This window comes from Leptopilina boulardi, unplaced genomic scaffold (assembly GCF_019393585.1).
Source record: "Leptopilina boulardi isolate dan_hultmark-lab unplaced genomic scaffold, ZJU_Lbou_2.1 LbouV2_51, whole genome shotgun sequence".
NCBI classification, from domain to species: domain Eukaryota; kingdom Metazoa; phylum Arthropoda; class Insecta; order Hymenoptera; family Figitidae; genus Leptopilina; species Leptopilina boulardi.
In genome coordinates this window covers 2,332,586-2,355,612 of record NW_026137996.1, presented here as the reverse complement: position 1 = coordinate 2,355,612, position 23,027 = coordinate 2,332,586, and the positions used below count along the sequence as shown (strand labels likewise).

The 23,027-nt window shown below is 25.4% G+C and overlaps 3 protein-coding genes across 10 annotated transcripts in view; 1 reads left to right on the top strand and 2 right to left on the bottom strand.

The window, feature by feature from the left end:
- The first annotated feature begins 1,575 nt into the window (after positions 1 to 1,575).
- On the top strand, positions 1,576 to 4,983 carry LOC127289920 (set1/Ash2 histone methyltransferase complex subunit ASH2). Its single transcript, XM_051318199.1, has 11 exons — positions 1,576 to 1,724; positions 1,854 to 2,006; positions 2,269 to 2,447; positions 2,530 to 2,702; positions 2,866 to 3,040; positions 3,362 to 3,570; positions 3,698 to 3,875; positions 3,972 to 4,116; positions 4,230 to 4,365; positions 4,443 to 4,694; positions 4,773 to 4,983. The coding sequence occupies exons 1-11, from the start codon at positions 1,690 to 1,692 to the stop codon at positions 4,875 to 4,877; spliced, it is 1,740 nt and encodes a 579-aa protein (XP_051174156.1). The 5' UTR covers positions 1,576 to 1,689; the 3' UTR covers positions 4,878 to 4,983.
- On the bottom strand, positions 4,548 to 6,374 carry LOC127289923 (bolA-like protein DDB_G0274169). Of its 3 annotated transcripts, XR_007844236.1 has the most exons (6): positions 6,216 to 6,374; positions 5,693 to 5,907; positions 5,398 to 5,466; positions 5,227 to 5,333; positions 4,760 to 4,833; positions 4,548 to 4,684 (listed from the first exon to the last, which is right to left on the bottom strand). XR_007844236.1 is itself a non-coding variant. In XM_051318207.1 (5 exons), exons 1-4 carry the CDS (start codon positions 6,241 to 6,243, stop codon positions 5,253 to 5,255), a joined length of 393 nt encoding a protein of 130 aa, XP_051174164.1. In that variant the 5' UTR covers positions 6,244 to 6,374; the 3' UTR covers positions 4,884 to 5,120; positions 5,227 to 5,252. The 3 variants fall into 3 exon arrangements, 2 of the variants coding, with proteins under 2 accessions (XP_051174164.1, XP_051174163.1); XM_051318207.1 differs by lacking the exons at positions 4,548 to 4,684; positions 4,760 to 4,833 and adding an exon at positions 4,884 to 5,120; XM_051318206.1 differs by lacking the exons at positions 4,548 to 4,684; positions 4,760 to 4,833 and having other exon boundaries at positions 5,163 to 5,333.
- A 357-nt stretch (positions 6,375 to 6,731) lies between these two features.
- LOC127289921 (uncharacterized) overlaps positions 6,732 to 23,027 on the bottom strand; it is a 115,130-nt gene continuing 98,834 nt past the window's right edge. For all 6 annotated transcript variants that reach the window (XM_051318200.1, XM_051318201.1, XM_051318202.1 and 3 more), the window contains 2 exons: positions 17,427 to 17,763; positions 6,732 to 9,362 (listed from right to left, as the gene is read on the bottom strand). In XM_051318200.1, the coding sequence (XP_051174157.1) occupies positions 9,195 to 9,362; positions 17,427 to 17,763 (505 nt within the window). In that variant the 3' untranslated portion in view covers positions 6,732 to 9,194. The remainder of the gene's footprint in view (positions 9,363 to 17,426; positions 17,764 to 23,027) is intronic.

The window sequence follows — 23,027 nt, the reverse complement described above, 5'->3', positions numbered from 1 at the left end:
AAATCGAAAATTCTACTAGCAGCATACTTAATAAAACTGTAGACTATAGTAATTTCTATTCCAATTTGTGTGCAATTTTACTATAGTATACAGGTTTTATTAAGTATGCTGCTAATAGAATTTTCGATTTCCTACAGCAATATATGACAAAGTAACCTTATTTCCGCTACTTGTAAATCTTTTTAGTAATTTTTCCAACCGGCGGTCTCTCCGTGCAAAAAGCAAATTTCTGTTTTAAATTTATTTATTTTTATTTTTAAATACTAATTTAAATACTGGTAAAGAGAAGATCTTATTTTAAGACAAGAAATAAGTCTTATTTTTCAAGTTAATAAATTTTTAAAACAGGCTTCTTTGATATTTTTTACTAGACATTTTATACTGATATTGCGTATAAGCAAAATTGAATTTAAGACAAAACTTCTCTTAAATTAAGACTTAAAAGAAACTGAATTTTACACATACACTTAAATTAAGATTTATAAATATCTTATTTTTACGCTACTTTTGCATTTTTAAATTAAATCTATTTTTATTTTGAAAATTTATTTGAATTCTAGAAAAAATGTTATTTTAATAGAAATAACAAGTCTTATTTTAAGTCACTAAATTTTTAAGACAGGTATAAAAAAAAATATTTCAATAGAAAACCCATTTTTAAAAATATAAAAAATTAATTAATTGACTATCAAAGCAAAAATAACTTTTTTTTATTAAGTATTAAATAAAATAACAATAATAATAATAATATAATAATAATATTATAATAAAAACAAAAATAAAAACAATATAATAATAATAATAATAATAATAATAATAATAATAATATTATAATAAAAACAAAAATAAAAACAATATAATAATAATAATAATAATAATAATAATTTAATAAATATTAAATATTATTTTCTATTCACAATTTACATTATGTACATAATTTGTCATGCAAAACAATAGGATACGTAATATTTTATATAAGATTTTTGAATTCTAACCTAAAATATAATTTCTATTGTTTTTAAATCTATAATTAACATTGTTATAAATGAATAATCAATTTTTAAAGAGAAAAGAATTAAATAATTAGTCAATAATAGTGAACTACATGGCACAGTAGTTATGTGCGTTTTTGGTCAGACAAATTCGCAAAAATGGAAAACAATAAAATAACCATAAAATGATAGAAAATTCATTTCTTTATCATTATCAACTAATATTTATTCACAAATAAACATTTTTTTCACTATTTTCTCTTTAAAAAACTATAATTATTAAAAATATTACTATTTTATTCAATGTTTTTGAATTATACAATTTCAAATACATCCGCCATGTTACCAGCAGTATTACCACTATACAACATTTCAAAATATTTCAAATTTATCAAATATATTTGAATAATTTTTCATTTTAAAATTAATTATTAACATTAAATAAACTTAATTTAATGTACTTTAATTAAATTATTTAATTTTTTTGTTTTTGAATACTTACATTGAAAAATTAATTGAGAATAAAATGTAAAATCTTAGGTTGGCAGCGCTGTTACTACGTCCCAACTTATCAATGACATTCCATTTAATAGTAGTAGTGGTAGTACGTTGTGCGTATTAGTAATGAATGATATTGACAACATGAATTATTTTACTAGTTTCTATTGAAAAAAATATTAATTTTGACTGAAAACAAATGAAATTAACAATGTCAGAGGAAAAAGTAGAAAGGTACAACTATTTAAACAGTGACAAATAATTATTATCGCCATAGAATATTAATATTTTAGAAACAAACACTTTTTTTTTGAGGTTATGTTTCTGTCAAACATTTTAATAATTGTTAACGTTTATTTCTAGTTTAACAGAAGTTGTGCAAAATGAAACAATGGAAGTTGCAAATGATGTAAAAAAAGTCGAATCAGAGGAAAATAATAAAACTAAATTATCTGTTGATGAAAACAATGAAAAAACAAATGGTCGCGCTCTCACTGACACCGGGAATTGTTATTGGTAAAACATAATTTTTAATTTCTTACACTAATAAATACAAATTATCCCTAAATTTATCAAGTAAATTGAGAATATTGTTTATATTATAGAATTTTTTTTAATTTCTCATAATTTTGTCATTTAAAAATTATTTGTTTCAAATTACTATTGATGAAAAAAAAAAGTATCAATAGTTATAATTTTAAATAATTAATACTCTTTTAATTTTTATTTTCTATTTAATGTCTTTTTAAAGAAAATTATTAAATTCTTTTTTCTCTAGTGGCAAGGACCGTAATTTGAATATTGCCGAATTACTTTGTGCCAGTTGTGCAAGATGGTTTCACGAATCATGCATTGGTTATCAACTGGGAAAACTAGTGCCATTTATGTTGAATTATATATTTATGTGTAAAAATTGTTCACCAACTGGACTTGAAAGTTTTAAGAAAAATTTAGCGCGTAAGTTTTTAAAAGTTAATTATATAATTACAATTTATTAAATATCGAATTTTAACAAAATGCTCAAAAAAAATTGTTTTAGCTTTTCCACAAATGTGTGTTACGGCAATTGCGAATTTACTTCAAATTTGCCAAAAGGACAATGATCATAGAACTTTTTTTCACAAGGATAAAGATATAATTCCATTTATTGAATGCCATTGGGAAAGTATGACAACAATGCCACGAAGAGTTACACAATCTTGGCACGCAACGGTAAGTTTATTTATTTTTTTTTTTTTATTAAATATAATATTTTAAACATTTTGGAAAAATTTAGAGATAATTTTCGACATTACTTTAAGAAATTTACTTTAAAAATAGAGAAAAATAATTATTTTACTACAGTAGATAATAAAATGTATTATTTTGTTTCCAGATTCATAAAGCTCTGCTTAAGGATGTAGGAACACTATTTACAATGGATGAAAATAATACTGATGGACAATTGTTTGGTCTTATAACTCCAGATCTTTTACTCGTAAAACCAAATTATGAAGCTATGATTAAAGGTGGACAACTGAAAATAACTGAAATGGGTGTTGAGCACGTTGGTAAGACAAAAGACGAAATCATAACCGAATTTATTAGTCTGCAAAATATTTTTAGGCTTCTTTTTTTTTTAATTTTATTTAGTAATTCTGAATTTATATTTTATCGCTAATATATAGTACACATTATTATAAATCATATTTTATCTTATCGGAATAATGATCATGATGATGATGATAGCTAAAAGATAATTGCAACTTGGTTATCATCATTTAAAAATTATTAATCAATGTTTAAAGTAGGTACGTAATAAGTTTAAGAAATTGTGTAAAAATATTTTTGTTATATTGAGGTCTTATTTTTCGAAATTTTTCATTTATCAGTACCACTTACTGGAGGTATTCGGGGTCGCAATGCAAAGCGTAAAATTCCGGGTGAGGGCACGGGAACAGGACCAGGAAAAAAGGGAAGAGGTTCCGATATGGCAGCTCCAAAACTTCCAGCTCATGGTTATCCTCTCGAGCATCCTTTCAATAAAGATGGTTACAGATATATTTTGGCTGAACCCGATCCTCACGCACCATTCAGACAAGTGAACAATTTTAATTAATTTTAATCATAATTGTAAAATTTATATCATGAGTTTCATTAATTCTAATTTGAAAAATAAAAAATATTTTTCATCATTTACTTTTGTAATCAAATTATTAATTCATCAGGAATTTGATGAGAGTGCTGATTGGGCCGGAAAGCCAATTCCAGGATGGCTTTATAGATCCTTGAGTCCTAGTGCAGTTTTACTTGCATTACACGATCGAGCACCACAGCTGAGAGTTTCGGAAGATAGATTGGCTGTCACGGGAGATAAAGGATATTGTATGGTTAGAGCTACACATTGTAAGTAAATAATTACTGTGAATATTGATATAATTTAAAAAAAAATAATTTAAATATAAGATAATTTGTGCTAAATTTGTCAATTTGAATCTTAAGGTGTTAGTAGAGGAAAATGGTACTGGGAAGCAACTGTTGAAGAAATGCCAGAAGGATCAGCAACAAGACTAGGATGGGGACAGGAATATGCAAATTTACAAGCACCTCTTGGTTACGATAAATTTGGATATTGCTGGAGATCAAGGTAGATAATATTCGGAGACTATTTTTTTTTCTTGCAAGAAATTAATCAATTTTGCAGAAACAAATTAAATTAAATTAATATTAAAATGAAAGAAATTTTTTTTCTAATTGCAGAAAAGGTACACGTTTTCATGAAAGTAGAGGCAAACATTATAGTCAGGGATATGGTGAAGGAGATACATTAGGATTTTTGATAATTTTACCAGATACTTACGACAAATCACACATCCCAAATACTTACAAAGACCGAGTGAGTAGAATTTAAAACAAATATTTAATATTTTTAATAAATAATATCCAAAATATTTGAATGAATTTTCTTTTTAGCCTTTAGTTAAATTTAAAAGTCATCTTTATTATGAAGAGAAAGATCAAGTTCCCGAAGCACTAAAAGCTCTAAAACCACTTCCGTTGAGTAAAATTATTTTTTATAAAAATGGAATTTCTCAAGGAGAAGCTTTTTTGGATATTTACAAGGGTGCATATTTTCCAACAATTTCAATTCATAAGAGTGCAACGATTTCTGTTAATTTTGGACCAAATTTCAAATGTCCGCCCACTGATACTGCCTATAGAGGAGTATGTATACCTGTAATTGTTAATTTCAAAAAAAAAAAAAAATTATTGAAAAATTAATGATTTACCTTTTGTTTATAGTTGCATGAAAAAGCAGAAGAAGCAATTGCTGAACAATCCATGGCAGATATTCTCTATCTCACTGAAAATGAAGGCAGATTAAGACTGGATACATATACTTCTTGACATTAGTGCATCTTTTTTGTTTGGATACTTTTTATTAATTTAGTGACAATTGATTAAAGAATTGTCATTCAATTTTTTCTAGAATGAAATTAATTCTTAATTTAGTCTATTTTTTTGAATTGATATAAATTTAGCTTCATATTTTTCTAAACGTAAATTTAAAAATGACATTTTTTTTTGTCTGGATTAATTCTAACTGATAGAAGGAGATGACTTGAAAATTTTCATATTCGAAGAAAGTAACTGAAAGAAAAGGTATGTATAAAAAAAAATTTTTTTTGAGAATTTGATCAAAATATAATAATAATTGTATTAAGAATTTATGAAAACGTAAACTAAGAATATTTACATTATTTCATATTATCTGCATTGAATTTATTTTCCAAAACCGCCTCTACATTGTGGACTAGGCGAAATTGTCTTCGCATTATCTTCCCATTGGTCTGGAGTTTTTGCCTTAAAAAATAAGAAATTATTATTTTTTTTTATAAGACACGAGTAATTAATTTATCTCACTTACCACGATTGATAATGCATGAACTCCACTTGCAAGTTCTTCTTTTAAAATATCGTTTACCGTCCTGTGGCGCTAAATCAAAAAATTATTAATTAATTAACTAATTGACAATAAATTTAATGCAGAATGAAATGTATACCAATATAAGTCAATTTTTTACATAAATTTCTTAAATATTTTCAAACATTGAAAATAATTTACATGTAAAAGAAAAATTTTTGTAAACAATATACAATATCAATATATAATGAAGCTGAATGCCTAAAAAATTATAAAATTTTGTCTTATTGAATCTTACCTTAATTAAAGTTTGATCATTGAATTTATCAGACACAACTAAAACTTTGAAATGAGTTTCCGATCCTTTTGGTACATTATGCATATAAGATTCATTTAAAATTTCCAAGTGTTTTGGATTTAAAGCATCTTGTAATTTTTTCCTTATTGACAATTCTGTTGGTTTCTCTTCTCCTGAATTGACCATTGTTCGAAGAAACAATCTTACATTGAACCCTGAAATCATAAAATAATGTTAATTAATATTTACGAATTTCATTGCCTTTGTTTTCGTATTGATAAAAATAAATTTATTTGTTTTTCAATTTTCTTTAGTTAATGAATAAAAAATAAAAAATTTATTCATTAAATGAAAATTAATTATTTTTGAATCAAAACTTTTTATTGGATATCAATTTAAATATTTGAATTTTGAATCATTAACATTTGGACATTTAAATGGTTTTAAAGTGAAAATTTAAATACTTCCCATTTTCTTGGGAAGCAATTTAATGATATTTTATTGAAAAATAATAAAAACTTACTACAATGTTTTCCAAATATTAGGGACATCAAATTTTAAAAAATTAAAATTGAACCAAAAAATTGAAAGAAACTTTCTTTTCAATTGTAAAACTCAATAAATGATCGCCATATTCTTTTCTCAAAGGCATGCGCATTCCCTGACCAAACACGTAATTGTGTGTGGTAACACATATTTTTATTGTGTAACTTTATTTATTTAAATTATAAATTAAATTTTCATTTAAATAATTTAAATTAATAAAAAATTAATTGAAAAACAAATTTTACGATATAATAATTAATAAATTTTGATAAAAAAGTTATTTAAAAATTATTAAAATATTTTTTAAACAATTGAAAGATATATTTTTTGCATAATGAATTAATTTTTTGCTTATTAAAATTGATTATCCGGATATTTATTGTTTTTTGAAAAAGAAAAGATTTTGCAAAAAATTTTAATTCTCCAAAAGTGATACTCTTTATTTTTCTTTTTTTGTATCATAAAGAGGAAACTGAATAAAAGTAGAGGGTCATATTTTTTTAATACTTTATTTGATATTGTTGTATTCAGACATGTTGGAAATTATAAAGAAGCTGCACATCAGAAATGAATCTAGTGAAACAACTTTTTTTTTTCGCATTATTAACAAGTGACTAGGTAGTGAGAACGCAGCCTCATCCTATTGTATTCTTTTTACAAAAAAAAAAAAAAAATACAAAATATAGAAACACAATGATATACAATGGGGGGAGAATATGTAATTACATCGTTGTTTAATACGGTATATCATATATTATGCCTAACCGCAGATTTAAATAAACGTATACACAATACATTTTGTTTTTCCTATTTACAATTTAATGTTTTGTTTTTCTTATTTGCTAAAAATCACTGTAGGTTCAATCTCTACAAAAGGAACAAAGTTTGAAGAAAGTAATTTTCCACTTTTTTTTTTTTATTTTAATCCAAATTGAAATATTAAAAAAAAAATTTTTTGACGAATATTATTCTTTCTGTTCACATAAAAATTAACTATTTGCAAGAAAAGAAAGGGACTATGATGCCCGAATAACACATTTTTTAAAATGTCAACATAAATATGTTAAGATAGGACTCTTGAATTTTAAGAGTCACATTTTCTCGATTAACGCCATTTAATACAACAATTCAACTAAAATACCATATATTATCGTAATGATAAGGACTCAATATGAGTCGTTGTACCGCTTTTTGTTTTTCTTTTTTTTTTTTAAATAATCTTATTTGGCCTTATCCGAAATCACTGAGAAAAATAATGCAAAGTCGCTTTCTTCATTTTTTTTTTTATGAATGAGATAATCGGATGATTTTCACATTTTTGTTCTTTAAAAAATATATATATATATTTACAGAAGAAAACATTTTTTTTTTCATTGTTTTGTGAAAACAAATTTAAAAAAAAAATTACACGACACTACAATTTTTAACAGTGAGGATTTAGCTATAAGATTTAAAGGCGAATGCGCTTTAGTTTTTTATTTTTATTTTTTTTTATTGCTATACACCTAATCACTGAGCGCGGAGCTGCCAAGAGATGCAAATGACAAAGAAGAAGAATAAAAGAAAGCCTATATGGAAAGGCAGCACCAAGGGCTCGTGTGTTTCTGGGTGTACATAATACTAATATTTTTTGTTTCTTTCTTTCGAAGTTTTTAGTCTCTTAACACTATAAAATCGAGTGTGTAAAAACGTACACAAAAGCTACGAGGTAACTCGTTTTGTCGTACACTTTACGTTTTTTTTTTTTTTGTTTTGTTTTTTTTTCAGTCTCATCAAGTTCTTCTTCTTTCTTTTTTTTGCGCCACGTCGTTCAGCGGAACATCAAGTTCAACGACTCCCGCAGGTTTATTCGTATTTTCTATTCGCGTATATACCGTTGACAAACACATTAATTCCGCCACTTATCGTGTATGCTAACTACACCGTTAAATACTCTTCTTAAAACTTGGTCAGGAACAGCTTCAATTTTTTTTATACAATCGCCTTCCCTCCTTATTATAATCTTCTTATTTAACGAAAGAGTTTGGACGGATAAACAGCAGAATTAGTGCATCTATTTTGCAAATAATTATATTTCCCTGATGATTCAAGGGAAGCAAAAAAAAGGCATTTTCTTGGTCGGTAATTTACAGAACGTGCTCGAAAATGACTGGAGAAAATATATTTCATCGGAAAATGTTAAAAAATGAGGTGTCTGACAAAAGGCACTCTTTTGAAAAATTGACAATATCGATGTAAAAGTGATATAGAATAAAAAAAAACGAATTACAAGCTATAAAAATTTAATTCTCCAGTCATGGTATTTTTCGTAAGGCACTCCTGTAGTCTTATGATATGTACTCGTTTCACATCTTTTTATTCGATCTCACAATTTCCCAATTTTTTTACACTAATTTCAGTAGAGAAATTCTCTTTAAAAAAAAAAATTAAATTCGTATCTAAAAATGAATGAAAATTAAAAAAAAAGAAAATTGCGATCTTTTTATTCGATTTCACAATTTCCCAATTTTTTTTTCACTTTAAAAATTGTTTTTTACACTAATTTCAGTAGAGAAATTCTCTTTAAAAAAAAAATTAAATTCGTATCTAAAAATGAATGAAAATTAAAAAAAAGGGAAATTGCTAGGCGCGACTGTATTTGACCAAGAGCCGTATACTCGAATTTCTAACCGAAGCGTAGAACTTATATTTTAATTACAAATACATCTCTTTTTCTTTCTTTTTTTTTTTTGCTTGCGCTGATTTACTTTTCATTGACAATGGTCGCTCTTTACTAAAAAAAACAACAATCACACACATACTCAAAAAAAAGGAGTCACGCACTCTAATTCATTCTCACAGCACATTCTTTGAAAATCTCTCGTCATTAATTATCTTACAATACAGGAAAGCATAGATTATCGAGTGGAAGGTTCACAGATATAGGCAAATGGCCCATTTTTTTTTTACGAGGTTGTCAATAGACATAGATGGTCTTTAATTGATCCTTGAGTTCAGGTGGAAACGCACATGAATCCGTTTCCGGTTTTCTTTTCACCAAACGACGCCAACGTCCCCCGAGATTTTTTCGGAAGCCCTTAGCAAATCCCTGCCTATCCGCCGAGAGCCCATGTACAAGTGTATCCTGAAATCAAAAAAAAAAGGAAAAAAATTAATATATTTCAAGGAAAAATATATTTAGACATTTTTTTTTAAATTTTCTTTTTAGATTGACAGAAAAAAGAACCAATTTTCTTTACGATCCTATATATAGAAATGGACTAAATATAAATACAAAAAGGCTAAAAATAAATATAGATCAATATTAATTTTTATAAGATCCTTGCGGGAATTGAATGATATTTATAGAAAGTAACTCTTTGTATGTACAAGGACTTTGAACCTTAATACAATATATGAGGGAGAGATTGAGTTTATAGGGTGGTATGAGGAGTGTGCTATATAGCATTATATGCTGAGTGAATGGCCTACATGAGGGTATAGCCCTCCTTTAGGGCAAGAGAGAGAGAGAGAGAGAGAGTAGTTCTCTGCACTGCAACATGTATATTATAGTACTGCAGTATAGTATCGGCCCCTCCCCCCCCCTTTTACTGGAGCGCCCTTTTTGTGATCGATAATACACCATATTCTCATTTTGGTCATTGAACCAAACGTCTAACTTGTTTTTTTTTCTCTCTACATTTGTAACGCACTCAAAAAGGGAACCAAGTAACAAACAATTATAGGTTATGTTTACAATACTCATTTTCTATAGACATGCCCTTAATTTGCTTTTTCATTTTCTTTTTTATAATATAAAAATGTCTAATTTAATTCGAATTAGTTCTAATTTTTAATTAAAATGTTTTTTTTCCCTATTTTCTCTAATTGAAACAGGTTATCTCTTTTACATTATATACTCTGTTTCAGGAGAGATCGATATTTTTCTGCGCATCTTGTTGTAAAAAAGAGTGTATTTTGAAGTGAAAAAGACGTTTTTTAGATTTTTTTCTGAAAAACATAGCCAATGATATGAAAAGGATTGCTTTTCCTATACCTAAAATCAAGCCAGCATATTTGAAATTTTTGTGACCTGGTCTTCAAAAAGGCAGTCGGAAGGGTCTTTTATGGTTTTATGGCTATTTTCATTGCAAAATTAAAAAAAATTGTTGGAATTTAAAAAAATAATTATATAAATATTATATTTGCAATGTACAGGTTAAAACAAGTATAAATTTTTATGTAAATACTATACGATTAGAGTTTGTACATATATGTAAATCATGCGAAATTGTATAATTTTTCCAAAAGCAAATTTTAATATTTAGACGTAAAAATTTTGTATCGTTGGAATCGTCAAAATCTGCAAATGGTAAATTTAATATTTAAAAAATTATTTCTTTGGATTTAAATATTTTTTTATTTTTGCAGCAAAGTGCCATAAAATCTAAACGACCCTTAAAATGGATAAAAAAAAAATTTAGTTGCCAATAGTTTCTTCAAATTTAAATGAAATTGAAAGAGAAAGCTTATTTGCGGAAACGGAAAATAATTTATAGTTTTTTGCGCGTAAAGGGCCCAAATTCGTCCTGAAAAATATCGATCTCTCCTGGAACAAAGTATAGGTGATTCTACAATGAAAAAAAATTCTAGTTAGAAAAACCAGAATTCTAGTTAGAATAACCAGAATTCTAGTTAGAATAACCAGAATTCTAGTTAGAATAACCAGAATTTAGAATAACCAGAATTTAGAATAACCAGAATTTAAAATAACCAGAATTTAAAATAACCAGAATTTAGAATAACCAGAATTTAGAATAACCAGAATTTAAAATAACCAGAATTTAGAATAACCAGAATTCTAGTTAGAATAACCAGAATTCTAGTTAGAATAACCAGAATTTAGAATAACCAGAATTCTAGTTAGAATAACCAGAATTCTAGTTAGAATAACCAGAATTTAGAATAACCAGAATTCTAGTTAGAATAACCAGAATTTAGAATAACCAGAATTTAAAATAACCAGAATTTAGAATAACCAGAATTCTAGTTAGAATAACCAGAATTCTAGTTAGAATAACCAGAATTTAGAATAACCAGAATTCTAGTTAGAATAACCAGAATTCTAGTTAGAATAACCAGAATTTAGAATAACCAGAATTCTAGTTAGAATAACCAGAATTCTAGTTAGAATAACCAGAATTCTAGTTAGAATAACCAGAATTCTAGTTAGAATAACCAGAATTTAGAATAACCAGAATTTAAAATAACCAGAATTTAGAATAACCAGAATTCTAGTTAGAATAACCAGAATTTAGAATAACCAGAATTCTAGTTAGAATAACCAGAATTCTGGTTAGGGTACATCTAACATTTTGATTCTGATTAGATTAACCAGAAATTCTGGTTATTTTAACGAGAATTCTAGTTAATTTAACTAGAATTCTGGTTAACATAACTAGAAAGTAATGTTAAATATAGCCTAACCAGAATTTTTTTTCAGTGTATATTCTATCAACAGCGAGTAGTTTATTTTTATTTCGAATTGAACTTGAGAAAGTTTTTTTTTTTTTTTGGGACAAGACACAAATTTGAAAGAGACGCATATAATGTTTCTAATTCGTTATTTTGTAATGATGTGAAAATAAAAGAAGTTGAGAGAAAAAGAAAGATAGAAGTAGGTATTGAACAATAGAAAAGTGGGCACAGTACCTAGAGAAATTGTGAAACTGTTATGGCTATAGATAATTTACAATCGTCAGGTCAGGATGGTAAAATCCTCTGAAGAAGAGAACGCTGACACCGGAAACGAAGGATGAAAAAAAAAGTATCCTGGAGGATCCCAGGGTCTGTAGGTGGGTAAACCTCATTTTTTTTGTCGAGACAGCTGTTGGTTGTCAGAATCAGAAGTAGGTATATAAAGCTGGCAACCAACCACTCTTCAAAACGCCCACCCGCATTAATTTTAGCGCCAAGCCGAAAATGACCTGGCACCTAAACTAGACTCTAGAAAACTCGAAACCTATTTTATATATATACTGAATAATAATAATAATAATAATAATAATTTTCTTTAGCCACTTCGATTAGAGCTAAATAGTTAATCTCATTATATATATAGGGTTGCATAACATTTGTCTGCTTTGAGTATTTATTACCAATATAAGGATAGAAAAACTAAATATATATTTTTCTAATTTTCTAATTTAAGGGGATGGACAGAAAATGATGATTAAGGGTATAATAACAAATTATTTATATTTATATACGGGAAAGTATATGAATAAACGATAAGTGGAGCGTGAAACGGTGAAACGATGTCACAACAGCGCCAAAGTGAGGACTCGGCAACGTTGCCGATTGTTTAGGATTTTTCTGGCGACAGAGTGCCTGAGCCTCGACCTTACAATTTACATTGCTTACGGCACGTTTACCTGATCTCGTCCGACTGGAAAGCACGCACTCTTTGACAATATATATATATACAATTATACAGCCAATGGGTATATTATATTGTATACATATACATGTCCTTGGTGAATCGATAGCAACTTGGTTGTTATCGACCATGTGTGCATGACAACGTGTTTCACATTCGTCTTTATCATTATATTATATTATTGTTAATTGACTAAAGAAACCTCCCTCTTAACAAATAGAAATGCAAAATCAATTTTTATTCTTTTCCAAAAGAAATAGGATACTTGGAAGCAGATTAGGATCAAAATCATGTGGAACGGGTCAGAAAGACCCTATTCTAATTCTGATCTAAATTCTGATCAAGGTTCATGAAAAATTTTCTGCAGCATAGTAAAAATCAAATTATTAGGAAATTTTTTTTTTTTTTTTAAATATCCAGCTAAATATGTAATTAGTAGCAAAGAACTTTGTTAGCCCCTGTATTAAACAATGTTTAGTTACGCCACTGTTCCCCCTTTCCAGACATAAAGTCCCCTCTTTCTCTAAAAAGTCTCATGGTTCCGCCCCTCAAACTATCAGTTCAAACAACCTCGTATATATGAAAGAGGTAGATTTTGACCTCATTTTTGGGGCCCTGATTCATAATTTTATAAAATTTTATACTATCTACAGTTCTGTGGGACAAAAAAAAAAAAAAACCATTGCTCCATGGAAAACAATTTCTAATTGTAACACAAAAAATTAAAATAAGCTGCAACGCTTATTATTTTAATCCAATTTTTGCTTATTTTAATACCGAAATTGGATTAAAATAATAGCAGCTTATTTTAATGCCTTTTTTATTTCCTGTGAAGTAATCAATCAGTAAATTGGAAAATATTGGAAATTTTAAGGATTCACGTTAGTTTAATCAATTTTTTTCTTAAAGAATATTTATTTTTTAGGGTCCTTTAGAATTATTAGACGATACTGAGGTCAATGATCGAAGGGTAAGTAACCTTGCCGAAAATTGACGATTACACAGCTGGCAACTAGTTGCTGACTAACTTTGCAGAAAATACTAGTTTTTTAAAGGGAGCAGATGAATTGGCTGTATATATAGTGTGTTGTATTCAGAATTGATCATAGTTTATAGAAATAAAATATAAGGTAGAGATATATATATATATATATAAAAGGGGAAACTTGAGAGTAATGAAACTGAAATATTGAATAAATTAAACTGTTTCAATATTAAAGATGACGAGGTCTTCGATTATTATGATACAGATGTTTCCAATTAAAATATCCAACCTGACATTTTACAGCCATCTCGAATTACAATATGATTGAAACATATATATATATCTATATTTTCCAGCAGCTGTTGTTTCTAGTTTAAATAACTAATAATCACATAATATGTATATATTTTTCTATTCTCAAATTATCTTACATTGAATATTAATTATTCCCAGTTACTTTTTATCCTCACATCAATTAGAACAAATTTATCAATTTTTATATGATTTTTATTTTAGAAATAAAATCAGTGATTTGATTCGATTTTATGATATTTAGCTGCAATATTCCTTTTTTGCAGAAACATAATATCTTTAAAGCAAAGGTTATATCTCTATTAATGAAAGAATTATCAAAAAAAGAAAGATAAAATGATCTCTTTGATATAATCTCGTCATAATACCTTCTCATTATCATATATATATGCTTTAGTAAATCATGATTTAATTCAAAGTACAAAAGTCCATAATATTAATTTATTCTTTAATTCGTAATTTATTATTAACATTGAAATGAAACATTGACTTTTAGAAAAACATATATATAGAAATAAGTGTGAGAATAAACTATATATAATTATAATTTATCATATATTCTTTTTTAAATCCATAGATAAGATGTTCATATATATAATCTTAGTGAAATTTTAATTTTTCGGAGCAAATTTCACTGATTAAAAAGTTGTCCTCTAGGAGGTCCGGTTCATGATCAAATTCGTTACATCCGCCTCAATATTCGACTGACATAAACTGTTAGTCTGACACATTTTTTTTTTTTACTAGTATTTAATCGAACGTTTAAATTTAAATTCAGTGAACGTTATAGTTTATATATATATATATATATATATATATATATAGCTTTAACAATAGATGTGGCAATGAATAAAAAAAAGTAACTGTAATAATATTTAAAACATTTTTAAGAGAGAAAATTTCTTATCAGCATTATTAATTAATAATTATATCATTAATTAATAAAAATTTAATATTTATGCAAAACTCACAAAAAGACTATATCACTAAATAAAATTTCAATTCGTGATGTAATTTGTTTGTGCCCACGTTGTTTAACGTTGCTAATCGCTGTTACACATGAAATATTTTTATATATATATATGTTTCAGACTTATATGTATATTTATATATAAATAACTATTAACCTTATTACTCAATTTTGCGCAAAAGAAATTCCCCTTTTGTCATTAAAATGGAGTTTAATTTAAATTTATATAACAATTTACTGTTGTACTTTGAAATTAAAACTATAGAATGTTTAAAATATTAAAGAAAAAAAGAAAATATAGAAACAGAGGTAAACTTTTTTCGAAGTTTCAAATAAATTACATAAATATATACACGAAATTTTCGTATATTTTATATATCTTTTTTTTCAATAAGTGTTAAGAAAAAAAGTCCCTTTCTTTAAACATTAAATGAATATTATCAAAGTTCTTTCGCATTTTTTTTTTTTTTTTTTTTTCAAAGACATAAATTCTATCTTCAAATCCTATATAAAGTAAAAAAATTGATTTGTGATTATAAAATAAAAATAAAAGAATAATATTCATAAATGACAAACCAACAAATCTATATAATATGAAACTTTTAGGGAAATATATAAAATGAAACTTGGCAGCATTGTAAAATAGTTGCAAAGTCCATTGCAAAATATTTTAAATTCTTTAATGTATATATTAAAACTTTTTAAAGAAAGTTGCGAGAAAGAAAAAAAAACAAATATTTATGGAATGTATTCATTATAATGTGAATAAAGAAATATTTCATTCAATTTCTCTCAATAATACATATAATATATATATATATATATATACAAAACATTCCTTGATATGATCTCTGAATCATGCAATAATTTCAACAAAAAAAAAAACCAGTACTTTTGTTTTGCAATAATGACAATGCTTTTGCGTGCTTATCCTTGATTTATTCTTTTTTGAATGTTATAGCTACAATATTTTTCAATTCTTTGTTTAAATAATTATTTTATTATTATACATTTTATTTTTAATACAGAAAGTATTTAAAACAAATGATGTATTTAATTAACTCAGATAATTATTGTTTGATACAAACAAATTGTGTTTTTTTTTATTATTATTATCTAATTTTTTTTTACTATTGTTGCTATATTTTTACTATCATTGGAATATTTTTACTATTATTGGCATATTTTTACAATTGTTGTTGTATTTTTACTATTGTTGCTATATTTTACTATCATTGGCAAATTTTTACTATTGCTATATTTTTACTATTATTGGCATATTTTTACTATTTTTGTTGTATTTTTACTATTGTTGCTATTTTTTTACTATCATTGGAATACTTTTACTATTATTGGCATATTTTTACAATTGTTGTATTTTTACTATTGTTGTTATATTTTTACTATTGTTGGCATATTTTTATTATTGTTGCTATACTTTTACTATCATTGGTATATTTTTACTATTGATATATTTTTACTATTATTGGCATATTTTTACTATTTTTGTTGTATTTTTACTATTGTTGATATATTTTACTATCATTGGCATATTTTTACTATTGCTATATTTTTACTATTGTTGCTATATTTTTACTATCATTGGCATATTTTTACTTTTGCTATATTTTTACTATTATTGGCATATTTTTAATATTTTTGTTGTATTTTTACTATTGTTGGCATATTTTTACTATTTTTGTTGTATTTTTACTATTGTTGATATATTTTACTATCATTGGCATATTTTTACTATTGCTATATTTTTACTATTGTTGCTATATTTTTACTATCATTGGCATATTTTTACTTTTGCTATATTTTTACTATTATTGGCATATTTTTAATATTTTTGTTGTATTTTTACTATTGTTGGCATATTTTTACTATTTTTGTTGTATTTTTACTATTAATGGCATATTTTTACAATTGTTGCTGTATTTTTACTATCATTGGCATATTTTTACTATTGCTATATTTTTACTATTGTTGCTACATTCTTCATTATTATTATATTTTTATTATTGTTGCTATATTCTTTATTATTGTTGGCATATTATTATTCGTTATTATTGTTATTATTTATTATATCATAAAGTCTTTAAACAAAAATAATAACAAATATTTCCTCACAAGGTACAAATAAAACTCATAATCTCGTTTAAAAGTAAAACATTTTCCTGAACGAACAAAATATTTCAACAAAAACATTATAAAATTATTAACTGTATATTATATATATTTTGTTGTTATGATAAAAATATTAATTACTAATTTTAATTTCAATAATTGTCGTTACAATACAAAATCTTTAGGTCAAAAATCAAAACAAAATATATAGAATTTCCCCCAAAACATTAAAGAAAATTTTTTCAAAATTTCATTTCTTTTTATAAAAATGATACCACATGAAGCATTCTAAAGAACATTATTGCTTGCATTATTGGTAGCATTAATATAAAATTAAAAACTAATAAAACAAAAAATTTGTAACAAATCTCACCTGGTCATTGTACAGTGTATACTGTGGTGGCGGTGTATTAAGCGGTGGATATGGTGGTGGAAATTGCCAAATAAATTGATCAGCATTGGCTGTGTTTGTTGTGAAAATTGAATCAGATTCCACAATATTGTTATTATCCATTGTGACAATTGCCGTTGTTGTTGTTGTTGTTAAAACTGTTGTTTGTGCACAGCAACCATCAACAGGACTTGACGACGATGTTGTCGTCGTTGTTGTTGTTGTTGAAACAACATTATTATTTCCAGGTGTTGTTGCCGTTTGTACAACAGGTTCAGGATGTTGAGCATTGGCATGATCCTCCCTCTTCCGCAACTTACTACGGACAAGGCGAATCGCAATCATGGTCCCGTTGCTTCCAACCATCTTCTTGTACTTAATGTACAACCTCGTGAGCTTCTTTGCTACGTTGGTAGGAATTTTCAGGCTGTTTTATAGCGAATTCTCGAACAATGTCGAGAACTCTTTACAGTCAGAAGAAAAAAAATCCAAAAAATTGAAAAAAAAAATATTCCCAAAAAGGGAATAAAATTTAATTAAATTAGAAAAGTCAAGATTTTCAAAATTTTTCTTTCAAAAAAATATATCCATCACACATCAAAATTCCTGAGAGAATCAAACGAGCACTGACTAAACTTGTAACTAGTTTTTCCACTCTTGTTTTTGGTAATTGTAATAATAATAATAATAATAATAAATATTTATTTACACTTTATACAGTCACACGCTAATGACGCGGCACCATTTAAACTTGACTAGTTTATAGATCCTTGGTTGTCAGAATTATTGATTGAATTTTTTAATTAACAACTTAAGGGAAGTTTTAAACAAAAAAACTGCCAATTAGTTGTAAACTCTCACTATTTAAAGAGACTAAGTGAATAGAGGTGAAGAGAATAACTCTCTCTCTACCTACTAGCCTCGCTCATTTCTCAAGAGCTCAAACTGTGGGTCTGAACTCGAAACTGGCGCTCGGAGCTTTTATATAGTCGTGTTTTGACGTCACAGACGCGTGCCACGCCGATTGGATGGCGCGAGCCGCGACCAACATAAGCGCCACGAGGATTCCCAAGAAAAACGTTCGTCAAAAGCTTTCCCCACCCCCCTTAGAAAATTGAGGAAGAACTTTCCTGCAAATTTAAAGTTTCCCCGCTTTTTAAAATGCGAGTGGATTTACCGAAAAAGCCCCGTTTTTTTTTAAAATAAACATTATATATTTTCATTGATCGTAACACTTTTCAAACCATGCTACTATCAGTGCAAACAACCCCTTTATATATGTATAGAGAGAGAAAGAGAGAGAGAAAAGGTGAAATTTATTTTAATTTTTATTAGCCCTTTGTATTTTATCGACCTAATGAATTTTTAAACACGAAAAATAAAGAGGGTTTTATTAAGGGGAGTCACAACCTTCATTTTGAATCCTTTACATTTTCATTATCGTAGAAAGATATTTTTTTTTCTTGCATCATTTGAGTACTAAAAACATACATGATGGTGAAAAAAATAAAATTTTTGACCATTTTAGAAATTATTTTGTTAAAAAAATTAATATTTTAAATATCTATCTATCTTCTTTCTCAATTTTAAGTATTTTTTATCGCCAATTTTTTTCCACACATTTTTAATAATTCTTTAAAATCTCTCGCATGGATTTTCAAAAATATTAATTTTTTTAAAAATTCTAAAATGGTCAAAAAATACAATTTTCTTTTTTTTCACTACCTTATATATGTTTTTAGGGCCCAAATGATGCGAGAAAAAAAAATATATAACCTCGTTTAATAATTTAAATTTAAGTGGGTCAAAATAAAGATTGTGACTCCCCTTAATTTGATTTTAGAAAATTTTTATTTAGAAAAATAATATGAATTTTTTTTTTTTTGCAAATTTGAATTTTTGAAACAAATTGAAATTCAATTTATAATGAAAATCTATTTTAAAAAAATTGATACTGGCGAAAAATTGAATATAATAAAGAGTATAAATATTATTCAAAATGCCAAAGTTAAAAACTAATATTTCACATGACGTAAGAATCGTTAAATCAGCATTTTAACGATTTTTAACGTAGTTTATATATTTAAAAATACAATTTTTTTTTCTCGACATGTCAATGATTGACGACATAGAAAATTGGTATATTCTAAAAATGTAAAAAAAAAAACGTCACAATTGTTTATATTTCATAAACAATTTGTAACATAATATTTTCAATAACACGATTACTTTTTATGTAAATTTTACTAACAAACATTTTATATTTTCCATTACACTATTTACATACATTATTATTCATTTTATATTTATTTCTTTTTAAAATTTTCTATTATTCAAATATTGTGTTTTTTTTATTAATTTGAAATTAATTTTTTTTTAATATTTACTATTAACTATTATATTTTAATGCTTTTTAGTATTTTCAATTAATGTTTTTCTTTATTTTTTCATATATATGCATTTTATTTGTTTTCACTAAGCTATAATATATAATATTAAAAATGTGTAAAATGCAATTAAGATTATACAAGGAACTTAATAAAAATAAATAAATAAGCAACAAATATACGTAACGTGAAAACAAATTATTTTTAAATAAATGTGTATATAGTTTAAAAAGAATGAAAAATGACAAGGAAAAGATCGATGCAACAAGTACATAAATGTATATATATATATTTGCGATTCGTTGGAGAATTTTCGAGAAAATAATTTGTGATAAATAAGTGAAATACGTCTTATATTCCGAGACAAACGCGAATGACGTATTTTATATAATTTTATTTCATTGATCAACCTATATAATTTTGAAATCCTTCATTGTAAATTACACCCTTTATTCGCAAAAAGCAATAACCGGAAAGTAGACGTCATGTACATAATAAGTATTCTGATGCTAATATTCATCTCTCTCATTTTCTCTTGAGATATACATATAGTTTAATTCTCAGAAAGGAAAATCATTTTCTAAGAGCTTTACTCCAAGAAGGAATACAATTTAATTTGAATGGATCGCGAAAGAAAAATGAGTAAACAATGTTTATAAAGAAATTTATAGAATATTAAATTTAAAAAAAAAATCTAAAAGCAAACAATTTAAAAAAAAAAAAATTTTTTTCTTAAATATTAAAAATATTTAAAAATATTAAAATAGAAAAAAAAATAATCATTTTTAAAAAAAAAACAATGCTTTCAATTTCCCATTGTAAAATTAACAAATCGAATATTGTATTTACTTTCCCAGAGAATTGAATCAATTTTTTTTTTATTCATTAATAAATATCTAAATACACCAGAAATGTTTATAATATATAAACTACGTTTTATATTTTAGTTTATGTTAATTTTCAAAAAACAAGTTGTTTACTCTGACTCGAATATTATTCTATACATTTCTACGCCATCGGACTGTATTTTTCTTCAAACTTAAGAAACACTTGCGAGTGCGCTTCTTTTTTTTTTTTTTTTTTCTTATTTACTCTAATATAGATACAATTTACTTTTTTATGCCATTGACGCCAATTTTGATATAGATAAGCAAATGATTATTATTCATATATTATTGTCTCTTTATGTTCATTATCAAGAAGAAAAAGAAGAAAAAAAAATAAAAGAAAAACAAAACACAAACGTTCATTTTAACAAATTCAACAGGTGTTTAAGAATTTTTAAAAAATTAATAATCAACATAATATAATTATAAATGCATATCATGCGTAAAAGGAATGAGCGATTCTTCGTGTGACCTAGTGTCTAGGCACACCAAGGCTTGCAAAAAAAAAAAAAAAAATAAAAACTTCCTTATGTTTTTTTCATTGACACTGTATTAATAAAATTTAAATTATTCTTTTTAAGTGATTATCATTAAAAAGTATAATTAATTTTATAAAAATTATTACATTATAATTGTTTTATTCAATAAATTTTAATTAAATACTTAAAAAAAAAAAATAAAAGATAATTAATTTTGAGTGTAAAATATTTTGTTTCAAGGCAAAATATTCATTCAAAATGATAATTACCGGGAAAAAACAGATTTTAATCTAAAATGAGAATACTTAATAATTAAATATATTATTTTTTAAATTGACAGGAAATGACACATATATAAAAAAAAAAAAATTTTCATTGAAGATGACTGAGTACGCTATCAGAATACACTATCAACAATCATTTCTATTTTAAACTTCTATAATTCGTTATCAATATTTTCTATAGAGTAAAATGAATGAAATGCAATATGAATTATTTATGAATTAATTTTGAAAAATAAAAATTCTCAATACAATTTTAAAAAAAATTGCAAATTAAATAAAATAAATTACAAAAAAAAGTACAAATTACATAAAAATACAAATAAATTTTCAAAAAAAAGAAATTTTTTAAATTCCAATCAGTTTTGGTAATGGTTTGTTTATGAAGTGAATTCACATGACTTTTGAAACAGTGTTTCATTGGAGAATTTAACCTATGATGACTTTCCTTATTCGCCAGACGTTCTTTGTATATATATATATATATACTTTTTATTCTCACGAAATTTTAACTTACTTGATGTGGCTAATAGAAATATATGCGAAAACAAATCCATAAAAATTCAATAAAATTTCTTTTTCGGAAGGTTAGAATAATTTTCATCAGACAAAAATTTGTCTGCACTACAAAATACAGAAAAAAAAATAATAAAAAATTATTTTCAATTACTGCTTTATTATTAAATAATTAATTTAAATTGAAAAACACATATATATATATATATTGATCACTAATTTATACTTAAAATCGTTACGTATAAAGTAAATTGTAGACAAACCTTGAAAAAAGTTAAGGACAAGTAATGTGTATGACATAATAGGCAAGAATCGAATACACTCTTGACATTCAACTGGTTATTGGAAACGATCCATTTAAATAATTTCTTGTATAATTACAGCTGATATTTAAATCGGAGCACACTATGTTTCAAGAATCATTACAAAAAAAAAAACAAAAAACAAATTTCAATTCAATGAAGAAATACTATTATAAAATAAAAAATTTAATTTTTAATACAAAAAATTAAAAAAAAAGATTCAGATTTAATCGTAAAAAATTTAATTTTATTAAATTAGTAACAAATAATTAATAACTTATCGTAAAATTTATCTCAATAATACAATTGTAAAAGCTAAATTAATTTGATGTCACGATTTCAGAGAAAATTAATGAATACGAATCTTTTAATTTTTCACCTGATAAATATTATCAGTGACAGGTGTTTAAAAACGTATATATGAATCACACATAGCCAATTAATATTATTATAAATTGATATAATCACAAAATATTCAATGAAAACGCGAGTCATTTTTTTCTCTCTAAGTCTCTCTTTTCTCTTTCTCTCTATAGAAAAACATTTAAATTAAATAATTTTTTGTTCATAAATTTATATGAAAAAAAAATGAATTAAAAATAATTTTCTTAAAAAAATAAGATTGTATTTTACTGTAAATTTTTATTTTTTTTGGTTTAAAAAACAATTATAGAAATTCTTTAAATATTATTCAAATTATTTGTTGTCAATCACGCGGACGGCAAATGTTC